General features: G+C 49.9%; 1 protein-coding gene across 1 annotated transcript in view; it reads right to left on the reverse strand.

Annotated features, from left to right (window-relative positions):
* Positions 1 to 556: 556 nt before the first annotated feature.
* Positions 557 to 14,000, reverse strand: part of PLA2G4D (phospholipase A2 group IVD) — a 19,841-nt gene continuing 6,397 nt past the window's right edge. The window contains exons 10-21 of the mRNA XM_037739472.1: positions 13,244 to 13,354; positions 12,738 to 12,775; positions 12,437 to 12,572; positions 11,958 to 12,094; positions 11,054 to 11,276; positions 4,555 to 4,672; positions 4,079 to 4,216; positions 3,746 to 3,853; positions 3,427 to 3,621; positions 3,018 to 3,184; positions 2,198 to 2,384; positions 557 to 1,247 (exon numbers count right to left, since the gene is read on the reverse strand). Coding sequence (XP_037595400.1) covers positions 1,021 to 1,247; positions 2,198 to 2,384; positions 3,018 to 3,184; positions 3,427 to 3,621; positions 3,746 to 3,853; positions 4,079 to 4,216; positions 4,555 to 4,672; positions 11,054 to 11,276; positions 11,958 to 12,094; positions 12,437 to 12,572; positions 12,738 to 12,775; positions 13,244 to 13,354 — 1,785 coding nt within the window. The 3' untranslated portion in view covers positions 557 to 1,020. The remainder of the gene's footprint in view (positions 1,248 to 2,197; positions 2,385 to 3,017; positions 3,185 to 3,426; positions 3,622 to 3,745; positions 3,854 to 4,078; positions 4,217 to 4,554; positions 4,673 to 11,053; positions 11,277 to 11,957; positions 12,095 to 12,436; positions 12,573 to 12,737; positions 12,776 to 13,243; positions 13,355 to 14,000) is intronic.

Raw genomic sequence — 14,000 nt, forward strand, 5'->3', positions numbered from 1 at the left:
ATGTCCATAGACACAGAAAAATCACTTGACAAAACCTAACACTCTTACATAAAAACACTCAATAAACTAGAAATAGAAGAGAACTTTCTCAACCAGATAAAGGATGTCTAAGAAAAACCCACAGTTAAAATCACACTTAATGGTGACAGACGTATGCTTTCCTCTCAGTGACAGGAACAAGACAAAATGTCTGCTCTTGACATATGTATTCATCATTGTACTGGAGGTTCTAGTCAGGGTAATTGGGAAAGAAAAATAAATAAAGGGTATTCAGATCAGAAAGGAAGAAGTAAAACCATCCCTATTTGGAGATGGCATGATCTGTCTATAGGAAATTCTAAAAAATCCACAAAAGTATTAGAGCCAGTAAACAACTTCAGTAAGATTGCAGAATACAAGATCAACATTTAAAAATCTATTATATTTCTATAAAATAGCAATGCATAATCTAAAATAAAATTAAAATAACTCCACTTATCGAAAAGAATAAAATATTTAGGAATAAATTTAAACAAGTACAAGACTTGCGTACTGAAAGCAGGAGGAGAAAGAGAAGGACAAGGAGAGGAGGAGGAGGAGGACGAGGAGGCAACGTGTTCAGGATGTCCCGTGATTCCCGAGGCCTGAAGCCACCTGTCAGTTCAGGCCCCCCCTGTCCTTCCTGTCCCTACTCCTGATCTGCTGCCTCCCGCGTGCACCTCAAACCTATTCTGCTCAGGCATGGAAGTAAGAGGTGTGAAAGTCAGTCCGGGTGTACCAGCTGTTCTACATACTGGCCTGGCCAAGTTATTTTCAACTCCTCCGAAGCCAGCCATGAATGTGAGGGAGAACTCTGCATGGGGTGCAGTTCCCTCTGGGCAGTGAGACCAGCTGCAGAGGCCACCCAGGCCTGGGAGAGCCCACAGCTCCAGCCAGGAAGGGCTGTGGCTGAGGCCAGCTGCAGATCTCAGCCTGCAGATCTCCGGCAGGCCCTGGAGGGTCAGAGTGTGGCCCTCAGGGTCCTGGGGCCTCAGAGCAGCCTCAGGTCTGTGCCCCTGAAGGCTTTGCCTCTCGGGCCCGGTGCTTCACCGCAGTCCTCAGGGCCTGCAGGATGGCTCCCTGGCTGGTCCACACGTTGTAGTGGCTGAGCTGCAGGAGGCGCTCGAAGTCTTCCTCCTTGTAGGTCATGTTGAACAGGGCGTAGGGGGAGGTGGCCCCGGTGAGATCTACTTGGCCAGCCTGGAGCTCGGTGGGGCTGCGCTGGACACCTACCCAAGGGTGGGAGGGGTGTCAGGAACAGGCCACCAGGGCCTCCCCAGCCCGGCAGCAGCGCACTGGGAGGGCTGCCCCCACTGGAGGGGCCCCTGCTTTCCTCCCACCTCTCTGCGTCCTTTTCCCAGAAATACAAGCGTGGGGGCAGTGTGCTCTTTGGGTGGGGACTATTTGGTGGTAGAAAATACAATTTCATGCTGGTTTCCTTGCGGCATGACACTCCTAATGCTATTCAGGCAGCCCCACGTCTCTACATTGCTTGGGGGTAAGGTGGAAACAGCCAGAAGGGGGACGTCAACTGGGTTTGTGAATGGATTCTTAGAACTCATGCTGGAAGCAAGGGGCCAGCGAGAATTTGTTGAGAGATGAAAGTTCTTTAGAATTCTCAGATGTGGCTGAGCATGTTCAGAGGACAGCTGGGAGATCTGGAATTACGGTGGGAAGCAGAAAGCTGGGAATATCGCGCGAAGGCAGCAATGAGTTTTTCCCACCGAAAGGAAATAAAATTCTGACCAGTTGGTGAGAAGAGAGGATAGGAAGGAATGCGATGGGGGTTTCAATTTCGGGAGCCCCTGAGGAGAGGCTCAGCTCCCTGAGAAGGGGCCCCAGCCTGGGCTGCAGAAGGATGATGGAGAGGCCAACTGAGTCCCCCACAGAGCAGAACAGCAGAGGAGGCGGGGCAGAGGGGGTACCAGGGCAGGAGGGAGGCCACAGGAGGCCAGAGTCATGACAGAGGGGACCCCCGCACAGCGACCCTGCAAACAGAGGGCCTGCAGGAACGTGGGCATCAGCAAGGAGGCCAGGGTGGGCTCCAAGGCCTGGGTGGGTCTAGCCTGAAGACTTCTCCTGGCAGACTTGCTTCCCTTCCCTCTGCTGGGCAGCGGGGGGCCCAGGGCAGGCATCTGAGGGGCCAGGCAGCCTAGCTGTTCGGGAGGGGCTGTCTCACCAGGGGCTGAGTGGTCTTTGAAGGAGGCATTGACCAGTGGGAAGTGCAGCAGGATGGGGGCCTCTGGGCAGGCAGGGTCTGAGAACAGGTGGCACTCCCTTGGCTGGTGCTGGTCCTGAGGGCTGGGTTCCACCCGGGGGAAGGGCAGTCCCCGGGCCCGGCAGTACAGCTCCGTCTGCTGCAGTGCCTGGTGGGGAGAAGGCGGCTTGGAGAGAGCCAGGCCGGCCCAGGTCAGGGCTGGGACAGTTCCAGCCCACACGGGCTGCCTCAGTGTCAGGGCAACAGCCCGGCTCTGTCCTGTCTGTGGCCGGGCCAAGCTGCAAAGTGACTCGGAGGGAGACCCAGGGGAGTCCAAGGACCCCGGTGGTCTGCAATGTTGTTTGGTTAAAATCTTTAGGTGGGGTGCAAATCTAACCCCAAGCCCCACAAACCCCAACTCTGGATTGCTACTGCTGGATTGTTCAAATCCCAGAGCCAAGAGGGGACCCACATTTGTACACAGTCTGCAAGGGAAGAAGCCTGGGTTGCGGGGGGGATGGACATGGAGATGCTTAGGGTCTCCTCTCAGCTCTTTCCAGCTGTTCTTTTGAGTGGGTGTAGGGACATCCCTCCCTGTTGAGCTGTCCTGGGACCCACGGCGCCTGTACCACCACAGCCCTTCCCAAGTGAGGACCAGGCAGAAGCCAGTAGATGAAGGTCTGACACCCCTCCTTCCCTTTGGGACCTGGGTGGTGTAGGGCAGTGGCTCAGTGGCCCTGCTGCTCGCCTCTAGAGCTTGGCCTGGCTGGGCAGAGGGGTTCCCATGGGGTGACCAGGGTACCTCAAAGGGCGCAGACAGGGAGTAGTCAAAGGAGAGGATGAGGTCCAGCCTGCGACCCGGCCGGAACATGGAGGGGCAGCTGGTGTTGATAAAATAGCAAGCGTCTACCAGGCAGAGCTGAGGCTCCTGGGGGGTCAGCTGGCTGGGTGTGGAGTCAAGCTGGCAGTCTGTTGGGAAACGCAGGATGGTCAGAGACCGCTGCTGTGCCACAGGTCAACCAGGTGCCCTTCTGTCCTCTGGGTCACTCCCTGAATGTGCGTGCCACCCCAGCCCTGCCCCAGGACCTTCCAAGGGGATCTTCTCCAGGCCACACCCCAGAAGAGGATGCTGACCTCCTAGGCCTCTCTCTGCCAGTCCCTGCCACACCACCCAAAGCCCAGTCTCACGTCCACCTGGCCACGGCCCTTACCTGCCCAGGTGGAGAAGTCCCTGTGGCTACGGTAGTTCTGGTGCAGCTGGAGGCCCTGGAGGAAGTTGGAGCTGCGCTGGTGGAGGGGCCTGCCAGTCAGGAAGCCTTTAAACGCCCGGGCCAGCGCCGTTCCTGGCTGCAGCCACGAGGCCCCCAGCCATGACGAGGTCCCTGAGGAGGTGGGGGGCTCCTTCTCTGAAGCCAGAGAAGCAGACATTGGTCCCTTCTTCCCCTCACGTCTTCCCTTCAGACCCCGCACACTGCAAGCAGAGTCTGAGGGAGCAGCCTCATCCCAGGCCCCTCAGCTCCCGCTTCCCACCTAAGCTCCTGGTCTTGTCCTTGATGTGCTGTGTCCAGGCCTCTCCGGAGCTGGTGAGGTCATACCAGGCGTCCAGCAGGTTCAGGGAGAAAATGTTGCTCCAGATGGCTGAGGGAACCCCAAGAGAGGTCAGCCTGAGGACCCAGCCAGCGGCTCTCTCAAGAGTACTGATGGGAAATGGGGGTGGGGAGAGGGCTGCGCCTAGGATGCCCCCCCATGCCACCCACCCGTATCCCTCATCCTGAGGTTCTGTCCCACCTGAGCTACAGGACCCATGTCCATTCAGACACCTGGCCCAGGGCCGCCCAGGGCCTTCAGAGCCACCACCCTCACCTTCCAGAAAGCAGATCCGGGGTTCAGGGGTCTTCCTCATCAGCCGTCCCATGAAGAACTCGGAGCCAAAGAGCTCAGGAGGGATGAAGGCTCCGTATTTCAGGAACCCGACCTCATAGGGGGAGAACTCAACCCACTCTAATTGGGTGGGAGGGAGAGTTGGGAGTGTGAGGGGAGTGGATGGCAGGAGCCCCAACTCTGGCCAAAGGTACTGCCCCAGCAGGCCTGAGCACCCTGTGCCTTGCGCCAATGCAGCAGACATGGGGACCGTGCGCTCCCTCCCAGTCCCTGGTCCGCACCCTCAAGCTCTCCCCACTCCCATGCACAGAGAGCTCCCCTGAGCCCTCAGCACCGCTGCCCTTCCCGTAGGTTGGGCAATCTGTGTGGAGTTTCCAGCTTGAATTCTCTGGGAACTCTTGGGGTGCAAAGGGTTTGGGGGGTGGAGCATGTGGGAGGGGGAGTGGGAAGAACTGTACCCTTGAAGTCCAGTGTCTCCAGATTGTTCTCTTTGACACTGAGGCTCAAGTAGAGGGGTAGAGGGTTCTGACCCCGTTCCAGGGCGGCTCTCTGTCCTGACAGCTTCTGATCCATCACCTGGGGCCAGAGGGTGTCAGGACCTAAGTGATGCTGGGAGCACCCTGGAGGCAGCAGCCCAGGCTGGGGTTGAGGAGGCAGCTCCTCCAGCTCCTCCAGTGGGATCTGGGGGCCATGCATGGGTCAGTTCCCACTCCCGCCCCCGTGTTCTGACCAGCCCCAGACGCAGGGTCTCTGGACAGGGCGTGCAGGCTGCGTGCTGCGTTTCTCCAGGGAGGGACATTCACAGGGACCACGATGCCAGCAGGCTTCCAGACCCATCTTCATAGGTTTAAGAGTAAAGTGGGTGTGGATACTGACACACAGACACAAGGCACACGCACACATATACATATTGCTTTCCAGAAAGGGCCCAGCAATGCCCTTTGTGCATACACTATAAGCTCCGCTGGGGGCTGGACTGCCGCCTCTTCCAGGGTCACCTTAACGCACTTCAAGTTTCAGTCCCTTCTGAATGCTTTCCTGACATCTTTGCCTCCCACGTTGTGCTCGTTGTTTATTCTTGCCTTCTGTTCTTAATTTCCTCTTCAATAGAGCTCCAAGCTCTGTCTTTGTTTTATTATTTTATTTTGAGGCAGGGTCTCACTCTGTCACCCAGGCTGGAGTGCAGTGGTGTGATCTTGGCTCAATGCAACCTCCACCTCCCAGGCCCAACTGATCCTCCCACCTCAGCCTCCCAAATAGAGCGTAACTACAAGTTACGCTCGGCTAATTTTTGTATTTTTGTAGAGATGGAGTTTTGCCATGTTGTCCAGGCTGGTCTCAAATTCCTGATCTCAAGCAATCCACCCTCCTTGGCCTCCCAAAGTGCTGGGATTATAGGTGTGAGCCACAGCACCCAGCCTAAAATCTGTCTTTGATGGCAACGACTGTAGCTTGCCTTTTGGGGGAGCCCCCCCAGAGTCCCTGAATTCTAGGGGAACAGAAAGAACTCTAGTTCATTCTATGCTGAACTAGAGTTGCAAATAGAGTTCTTCCCAAGCACCAGCAAGGCTAATGGTGCCTGCCTGCAGCGCCACCTTGGGAAGGAATCTGTTGCCACAGCTGAGGTTGATGCTGTCAGCCCTAGGCTGCTCCTACTGGGCAGTACCTGCACCATGAATACGTTATCCCACCTTTGGGCTCTCCAAGCTAGAAAGGAGTCTAGCCCTAGAGGCTTCCAACCTGCCACAGTAGCCCTTATCTGATTGACTCGGGGAATGTGTATATGGAGAGCATGTAAAGCATGTGGGCGTCTGGGTCTCCACTGAGGATCAGTCTGTTGGAAGTCACTTTGGAATTTGCCTTTTAAAAACCCTCAGATGATCCTGATGCCCAGCCAGATGTCAGGATTCCTGCCCAGCCTATCCAAGGAGGATCCCCCTCCCACATTCATGACAAAAACCCAACACACCCAGTGTGTATGTCCTCCTCACTGGCAGCCCTTCTGTGCCGGACGAGAACACAGCTGTGTCCACCAGTCATCTTTCCACCCCATTCTTCAATGGTCCCCAGTACGAGTTATAGAGAATTCACAGGAAATCTCTAAATAGGGCCTGATCCCCCGCCACTGACGGTGGTGGTGTATGTACAAGTCAGTCCTTAGGTACAAATGTGTATACATGATCCCTTCTCAAAGTCTTTTTATTTAGAAACCCTGTTTGTTGCTCTTCTGATGCATAGGATGAGGGAAAGTGTGTCCTTTTACTACAGTTGCACAATTTATGCCCTAGGGAAAGCTCTGGAAAAAGGTCAGCACACCCCTCCATCTGCTGAAACAGCACGCAGTGTGTCTCATGGCTCATCAGTCAGCTGCGGCAGGACTCTCAGTCTCTAACCCCCCCAGCTTCCAAGCGAGTAACCCCAACCCTGCAAAACACCATTCTGATGATTTGAGGGTCCCACGGGAAGCACTAGAGCTTGGTGCAGTACTGGTAATGCAGACTAAAGGGTGTGCAAAACCTTTTCTTCAGAGTTGAAGGAAAGCGTGCCAGCTCCTAACTCAGGAAAGCATAAGAGAAACACTCTGAGTTTCTCTTTGAGGAATGATAAGCAGCTTTTAAGCAGTTTGGTACTTGCCAGCAAAAGACTGATGAAAAAAGCTTCAAAGAGATGAGAATTTGAGAAGCACTGATTATAGCTACTGTATTTGATGAGTGGGTTTTTATAAAAACCTAATCAATATTAGAGATGTATGTAGACTAATAAAGTCATTCGGAGCAAAGTTTCAGGGTATGATAATTCTTAATATTAATGAAATTGTGATTTGTCATAAACGGACTTATTTTTCTGATGTTGTAAAGTGACTTTTGGTACTTTAGATTATTATATCATAGAGGTAATAAATACCAGTTTTTATCTAAGGCTTTAAAAAATTAGAAATGAACATTAAAATTGCCTGAATAAAACATTATTTTGTAAAGTCTACAATGAATGTTAGCTTTAACAGCTAAGGTTTAATAACCAAGAGGAAAAGAAATTATAAATTGAAATTCTTTCATATTGGGAAAAAATTTTTTAAATAGCATAAGTGATTTTTTTTTTATAAAGTCTCACTCTAACACCCAGGCTGGAATGCAGTGGCGTGATTGCAGCTCACTGCAGCCTCTACCTCCCATGTTCAAGCGATCCTCCCACCTTAGCCTCCTGAGTAGCTGGGACTACAGGCATGCACCACCACACCCAGCTATTTCTTTTTGTAGAGATGGGGGTCTCCTTATGTTGTCCAGGTTCATTTTTAAGAATATATAGATATCCCATAATATCACAAGCATTGCTATTTTTGTGAACAATTAAAAAATTGTCTTCTAAAAAAATGCCTATAAAGCTTACACATAAAACCATGCATTAAGTCATTACTGGAGGATCCAATGGTAATTAAATAAAAGTCTACTTTATAGCCTAGGATCAAACTGCATTTTCTATCACCTTGTAAAGTGAACTGTTAAAACAAGCTTCTCCCATTCTATAGTAACTAATCACTGCCACCAGGCAGGAAAGCCAGTTATTAAAACACAACATCTTCAAAGTTGAATATGAACTTAAACAGCAGATCCAAAGAATACACAGGACATAGTAATAAAATGAAAATATTTCCAGTAATTATGTTGGCTTTATAAATTCAATGCCATTTCCATAAAAATACCAACAATATTTATCACAAAGCATGACTAGGTGATTTTATCATATAATTAGAATAGTAGGCTAGGCGTAGTGGCTCACACATGTAATCCCAGCACTTTGGGAGGCTGAGGCAGACAGATCACTCAAGGCCAAGAGTTCAAGGCCAGCCTGGCCAACATGGTGAAACAGTCTCTACTAAAAATATAAAAATTAGCTGGGTGTGGTGGTTCACACCTGTAGTCCCAGCTACATGGAAGGCTGAGGCACAAGAATGGCTTGAACCCCAGGTAGAGGTTGCAGTGAGCCGAGATTGTGCCACTGCACTCCAGCCTGGGCGACACGAGAAAGAGAGAGAGAGAGAGAGAGAGAGAGAGAGAGAGGAAGAGGAAGTGGAAGAGGAAGAAGAAGAGGAAGAGGAAGAAAAAGAAGAGGAGGAGGAGGAGGAAGGGGAGGAGGAGGAGAAAGAGGAGAAGAGGGGGAATGGGAAGGGGAAGGGAAGAGAGAAAGAAACAGTAAAGGGGCAGGTACCACCAAGAGAATTCTGAAGAATTCAAGTGGAGTGGTAACTTAGCCTACCAGATACCAAGATTTATCACAAAACTTTAGTCCGTGTGCTACTGGCATAGGGAAAGAGAATCTGTCCTGTTGGAATGGAAGAGGGCACTCAGGAAGAGTCCCAGGAATATAAATATATGAAAAATATATGAAACCTGATACATGACAGAATTAGCAATACAGGTCAGTGGAGAAAAAATTCAATAGATGAGACTGGGAAAATTTGTTATTAATGTGAGAAAAAAAGAACTGTATCCCTATCCACATGATACCCGGAGATAAATTCTTGGTGGATTGAAGTCCTATTAGTAATAAATAAATCTTTTAAAAATTTTATAAGAATGTACAGAAAGATTTTATAACTTTGAGGGAGAGAAAAGGAAGACCTCCCCCAAAATACCATGAAGAAGAATGATAAGTTAGATTATATTGAAATTATGGATTAAAACCATTAGAACTAATGAGGATTCACATCAAGAATATATAAAGAATTCCTATAAAACAATATGAAAAAGACAAATTAAACAGGAACATGGAAAGGGATTTGAATAGGTAATTAATGGAAGGGGAAGCCTAAATGATAAATAGACTTGAAAACATGAGCTGTTTAACTAAAAATCAAAAGAAGTGCAAAACTATGATAAATGTTCCTTTCATACCCCACGCTAAACAAAAAATTTAAAGTCTGCACAGGATATAGAGAAAAAGCAACTATTACACACTAGTAGTGGGAGTGTGAATTAATACAACTCCTTTGGAGAATGGTTTGCCAATAGCTAGGAAAGTTGAAGGTGTACATACCCAGTGGCCCAACAATTCTACTACTGGGTATGTATCTTGAAAACTTAGAGAATCTCTAATGCATATGTACAAGGACACTTGTACAAAATTGTTTGCAAAAAATATCACATTTTTCTTTTTTTTTTTTTTTTGAGACAGAGTTTCACTCATGTTACCCAGGCTGGAGTGCAATGGCGCGATCTCGGCTCACCGCAACCTCCGCCTCCTGGGTTCAGGCAATTCTCCTGCCTCAGCCTCCTGAGTAGCTGGGATTACAGGCACACGCCACCATGCCCAGCTAATTTTTTGTATTTTTAGTAGAGACGGGGTTTCACCATGTTGACCAGGATGGTCTCGATCTCTTGATCTTGTGATCCACCCGCCTCAGCCTCACAAAGTGCTGGGATTACAGGCTTGAGCCACTGCGCCCGGCCCACATTTTTCTTAAGGATATATATATTACAACATTGTGAACTGGAAAACCTAGAGGAAATAGATAAATTCCTGGACACATTCAACCTACCAAGATTGAGCTATGAAGAAACAGAAAAGCTGGACAGACCAATAACAAGCAATGAGATTGGAGCAGTAATAAATGTTGCCCATCAAAGAAAAGTTAAGGACCTGATGGCTTCATTACTGAGTTCCACCAAACATTTAAAGAACTAATACCAATTCTACTCAAACTGTTCCAAAAAATTGAAGAGGAGGGAATACTTCCAAAGTCATTATCCAAAGTCAGAACTACATTGATACCAAAGCCAGATAAGGACACAAACAAAAAAGAAAGCTACAGGCCAAGATCCTTGATGAACATAGATACAAAAGTTCTCAACAAAATACTGTCATACTAACTTCAGCAACATATCAAAAAGATTATTCACCATTGAGCACATGGAATTCATCCCAGGAATGCAAGGATGGTTCGACATAGACAAATCAATAAATGTGATACATCACATCAACAGATATAATTGGGATCAGTGCCCTGGTTACATAATCAAAAATGCCTTCCTAAGTCTCACCTCGTTCTTACCTCTCCTAGGACCTTTGAAAGCTATCTTGTTATTACTAATCTTTGGCCTTGCTTGACTAACCTCTTAGTAAAGCTTGTGTCTTTTAGATTACAACAGTTCCAGGTAAAGACAATGCTGGCACAAGCTTCCAATCTATCCAGCCTACTGACCAGGAGAATTTAAGTATTCTGCCTCTGGGCTCCTTAGATCAGATATCCAGAGATTTTTTTACTCCGCTGTTGCTTGACCAGGGCCTATCTCCATAAAATAAGCAGGAAGCAGTTACAAAAAACAGATTTCCACCCTTCAGCACCCTGTTAAGATTAAGGAAGAGTGTCTAATCTCTGAGACAGGAATGAGGTAGGAGGTGGGGCTCGACTCTGGAACCAGATTGGAGACTGGCTGAAATAGGTAAAGGCTGAAAGCAACTCTCCATAAGACATGCTCACCAGTATCATGACAGTTTACTCCTTCGCTGGCAACAACATGGAAGCTACTGCTCCTTTTCTAGAAATTTCTGAATAACCTACTCCTTAATTTGCATATAATTAAAAGTGGATATAAATATGACTATGGAACTGCCCCTGAGCTGCTGCTCTGGACACACTGCTGATGGGTGGCCCTGCTCTGCAGGGGCAGTCACAGAGCTGTAACACTGTACCCTCAATAAAGCTGTTTTTCTACCACCAGCTAGCCCTTGAATTTCTTACTGGGGGAAGCCAAGAATCTCCATGGGCAGAACCCCAGTTTCGAGGCTCCCCTGCCCTGCAACATGATGATAAACCTAAATTCCAGAGTCAGGATGACATCAAAAACAGGGGCTCTTCCACGCCGCAGGAAATGCACATACGCATGTCAGCTGCTAGGGAGTACTACCTTGGCCCCCGGGGTGCACATACACTCCTCCCCACATGCACAGGTGCCCTACCTGGCCATGCAGCATGGACTCCAGCACCAGCGCCCACAGGTCCACAAAGGTGGTGGGGTGGCCCTGCTCAGCCCGCAGCTCCAGCTCCCTGCGGTAGCTCACCAGGCGCTCTGGGGAAAAGACCTCCAGCTTGCTCTTGGTCAGGTGCTCCCGGGCGTGTCTGATAGGTCCCTCCAGGTCCCTCTGTGACCACTCAGGGTCCCCGTACAGGTGGGCCATTGTCCTGGGAGAATGAGGAGACAGAGCAGTAGGAGGCTGAGGCCGGGCATGGGGAGCTGCAACTCCTCCTTCCCACCCTGCAGCTCCTCCTAACACATGGCTCCTGCCGCCAAGGCTCTGCCCATCTGGGAAATGGGTCTCAGGGCTTTCTCTCCTTCCAGATCAGCGCTGTCCAATATTAATACAATGTGAGACACACACGGAATTTTAAATTTCCTAGTAACCACATTAAAAAGATATAAAAGCCTGTAAAATTAATTTTAATATTTTATTTAATTCACTATATTCAAAAATTTTTATTTCCACATGTGGGACCCCAGTCCCATGTGGTGTGCAGTATGATTGCCCCTGTCTGGAGCTGCGTCAACTGAGAATCAGAGGAGATAAGCTGCTCAGGGTCAGCCAGCCAGTAAGTGGTGCTGCCGGGACTCAAACCCAGCTCCATCTGAGTCGGCAACCTCACAGCCCTTCAGTAACATCCAGAACGCACCTCCTCTGCCACCTTGCTCATGGCAGGGCTTCTGTAAATGCCTGTTTCCTCCCTTGTGGGAAAGCTGCTTGGCTCCTATCAGATCACACTGCTCACACCTACTTGGCCTCCCCACACAGAGGATCCCTCTGGTGTCCACTCTGTCCCACTAGGGACCCTGATTGTCTCTGCCATCCAGTCCCCCATGATCCTCACCATGTAGAGCCGGAGACGCCACTGAGGTAGGTCACACAGTCCAGGAGGCCCAGCTTCTGCAGGGCCAACAGGTGGCCATAGAGTGAGGTCATGGCCCGGGCACCTCCTCCTGTGGCCATGATGCCCACAACAGGTACCTGGACCACACACGGACACAGGCTGGATTAACAAGGAAAGGGACCGGCTGCCTCCTGTCTCACACAGGGCCCCGTCCTGGTACCTGTCTACAGGGAAGGGACCGCAGGATCAGGGCCTGACAGAGTCAGGATTAAGGCTGGGTCCAGCCCTCCTCTGGAAGCAATGGCTCTCAGCCCAGGATGGAACTCCTGAGAGTTAGAACCCCAAAGCCTAGCCACACTCCCATGTCTCCCGACACATGCCCAGTCTCCACTGACTGGAGTTTCTGGAGAGGCATAGGAATCAGGTACACCCTTATGGCCAGTCCAGGATATCTGTACCCACATCCCCTGCACCCAGACCTCATCCTCCTGCAGGTCTCTGTCCAGCTGCAGGGACTGCTTCAGGGCCTTGGCCACCACCTGCCTCCTCCTGCTCAGGAAGGCCTGCTCCTCTGCACACAGATTGAAGCTCAGGTGCATGGACAGCTCCTTGGGGCTGCAGCAATGGAGGATCCAGGGGTCAGGGGACACCTGCACAGCTCAGCCACTGGCTGGCCAAGCCCAAACCAAAAGGGTGGTTCTCAAGAACCACCCTTGTCCACAGCCCTCCCCTCCGGCATGCCTGCCTCTCACTGTCCCCACAGATGTGAATGTCCCTTACCAGCTCTCTGCCTTGAGCTGCAGCCTCACTCCTGGGGCCTGAAATCAAAGCCAGAGACTCTGCTCAGATCCTCCTATACCCTAAGCACCACAGGGGAATTCCCTGAGGCCTTGGTCCCCTTCATCTTCATTCATTCTTTTTTTTTTTTTTTTTTTTTTTTTTTTTTTTTTTTTGAGATGGAGTCTCACTCTGTCACTCAGGCTGGAGTACAATGGCACAGTCTCAGCTCACTGCAACCTCCGCCTCCCAGGTTCAAGCGATTCTCCTGCCTCAGCCTCCCAAGTAACTGGGATTACAGGTACCTAGCACCACGCCTGGCTAATTTTTGCATTTTTAGTACAGACAGGTTTCGTCATGTTGGCCAGGCTGTTCTCAAACTCCTGACTTCAGGTGATCTGCCTGCCTTGGCCTCCCAAAGTGCTGGGATTACAGGCTTGAGCTACTGCGCCTGGCCTCATCTTCATTCTTACTGGATGGGCGCTTCCCATCCAGGTGAGGCCACTTACATGTGGAGCAGGAACATCCATGGTCACCTCCTTCCCGATGGTCAAGGGCCTCAGGGGCACAGTGAGGTTTTCAGTTGAGTTGTCTCCATTCCAGCCATTGCTTGCGGAGCTCTGGAAGGAAAATATCATTCATTCACTCATTCATTCGTTAATACATTCAACAAATCCTTACTGAGTATCTAGACTGTAGTCCAGACAGACATGTCTCTCCCTGATAATACAGATTATAATATTGATAAGTATTATAATTACACTGCTAAATATCATAATTAATAACTATAAAATTATAAGAGCTAATGTTTATCTAGTACGAAGGCGTTGTTCTCACCAAAAATTCAGAAAGACATGGATAATGAACTGATGTTAGTGTCATGAAGGAAATAAGTGGTGTGATATGACAGTTTCTAATGCAACCAAAGGTCAAGTACATGTGGTTTATTTGAGGTGGGGATCAAGGAGGGCCCTCATTTGAGCTGAGATATGGAGGAGGAGGAAGAGAAGGAGGAGGAGGAGGAGAAGAGGAGGAGAAGGGGAGGAGGAGGAGACAAAGAGGAGGGGAGGAGGAGGAGGAGACAAAGAGGAGGGGAGGAGGAGAGGAGGAGGAGAAGCCGAGGAGGAGGAGGAAAGGAGGAGGAGAGGATGAGAAGGAGAGGAGGAGGAGGAGAGGGGGAAGAGAGAAGGAGGAGAAGGGGAGAAGGAGGAGGGGAGGAAGAGAAGATGGGGTGAGGAGGGGAGGGAGAGAAGGAGAGGGAGCCAG

This window comes from Cebus imitator, unplaced genomic scaffold (assembly GCF_001604975.1).
Source record: "Cebus imitator isolate Cc_AM_T3 unplaced genomic scaffold, Cebus_imitator-1.0 Scaffold70, whole genome shotgun sequence".
In the NCBI taxonomy this organism is placed as follows: Eukaryota; Metazoa; Chordata; class Mammalia; order Primates; family Cebidae; genus Cebus; species Cebus imitator.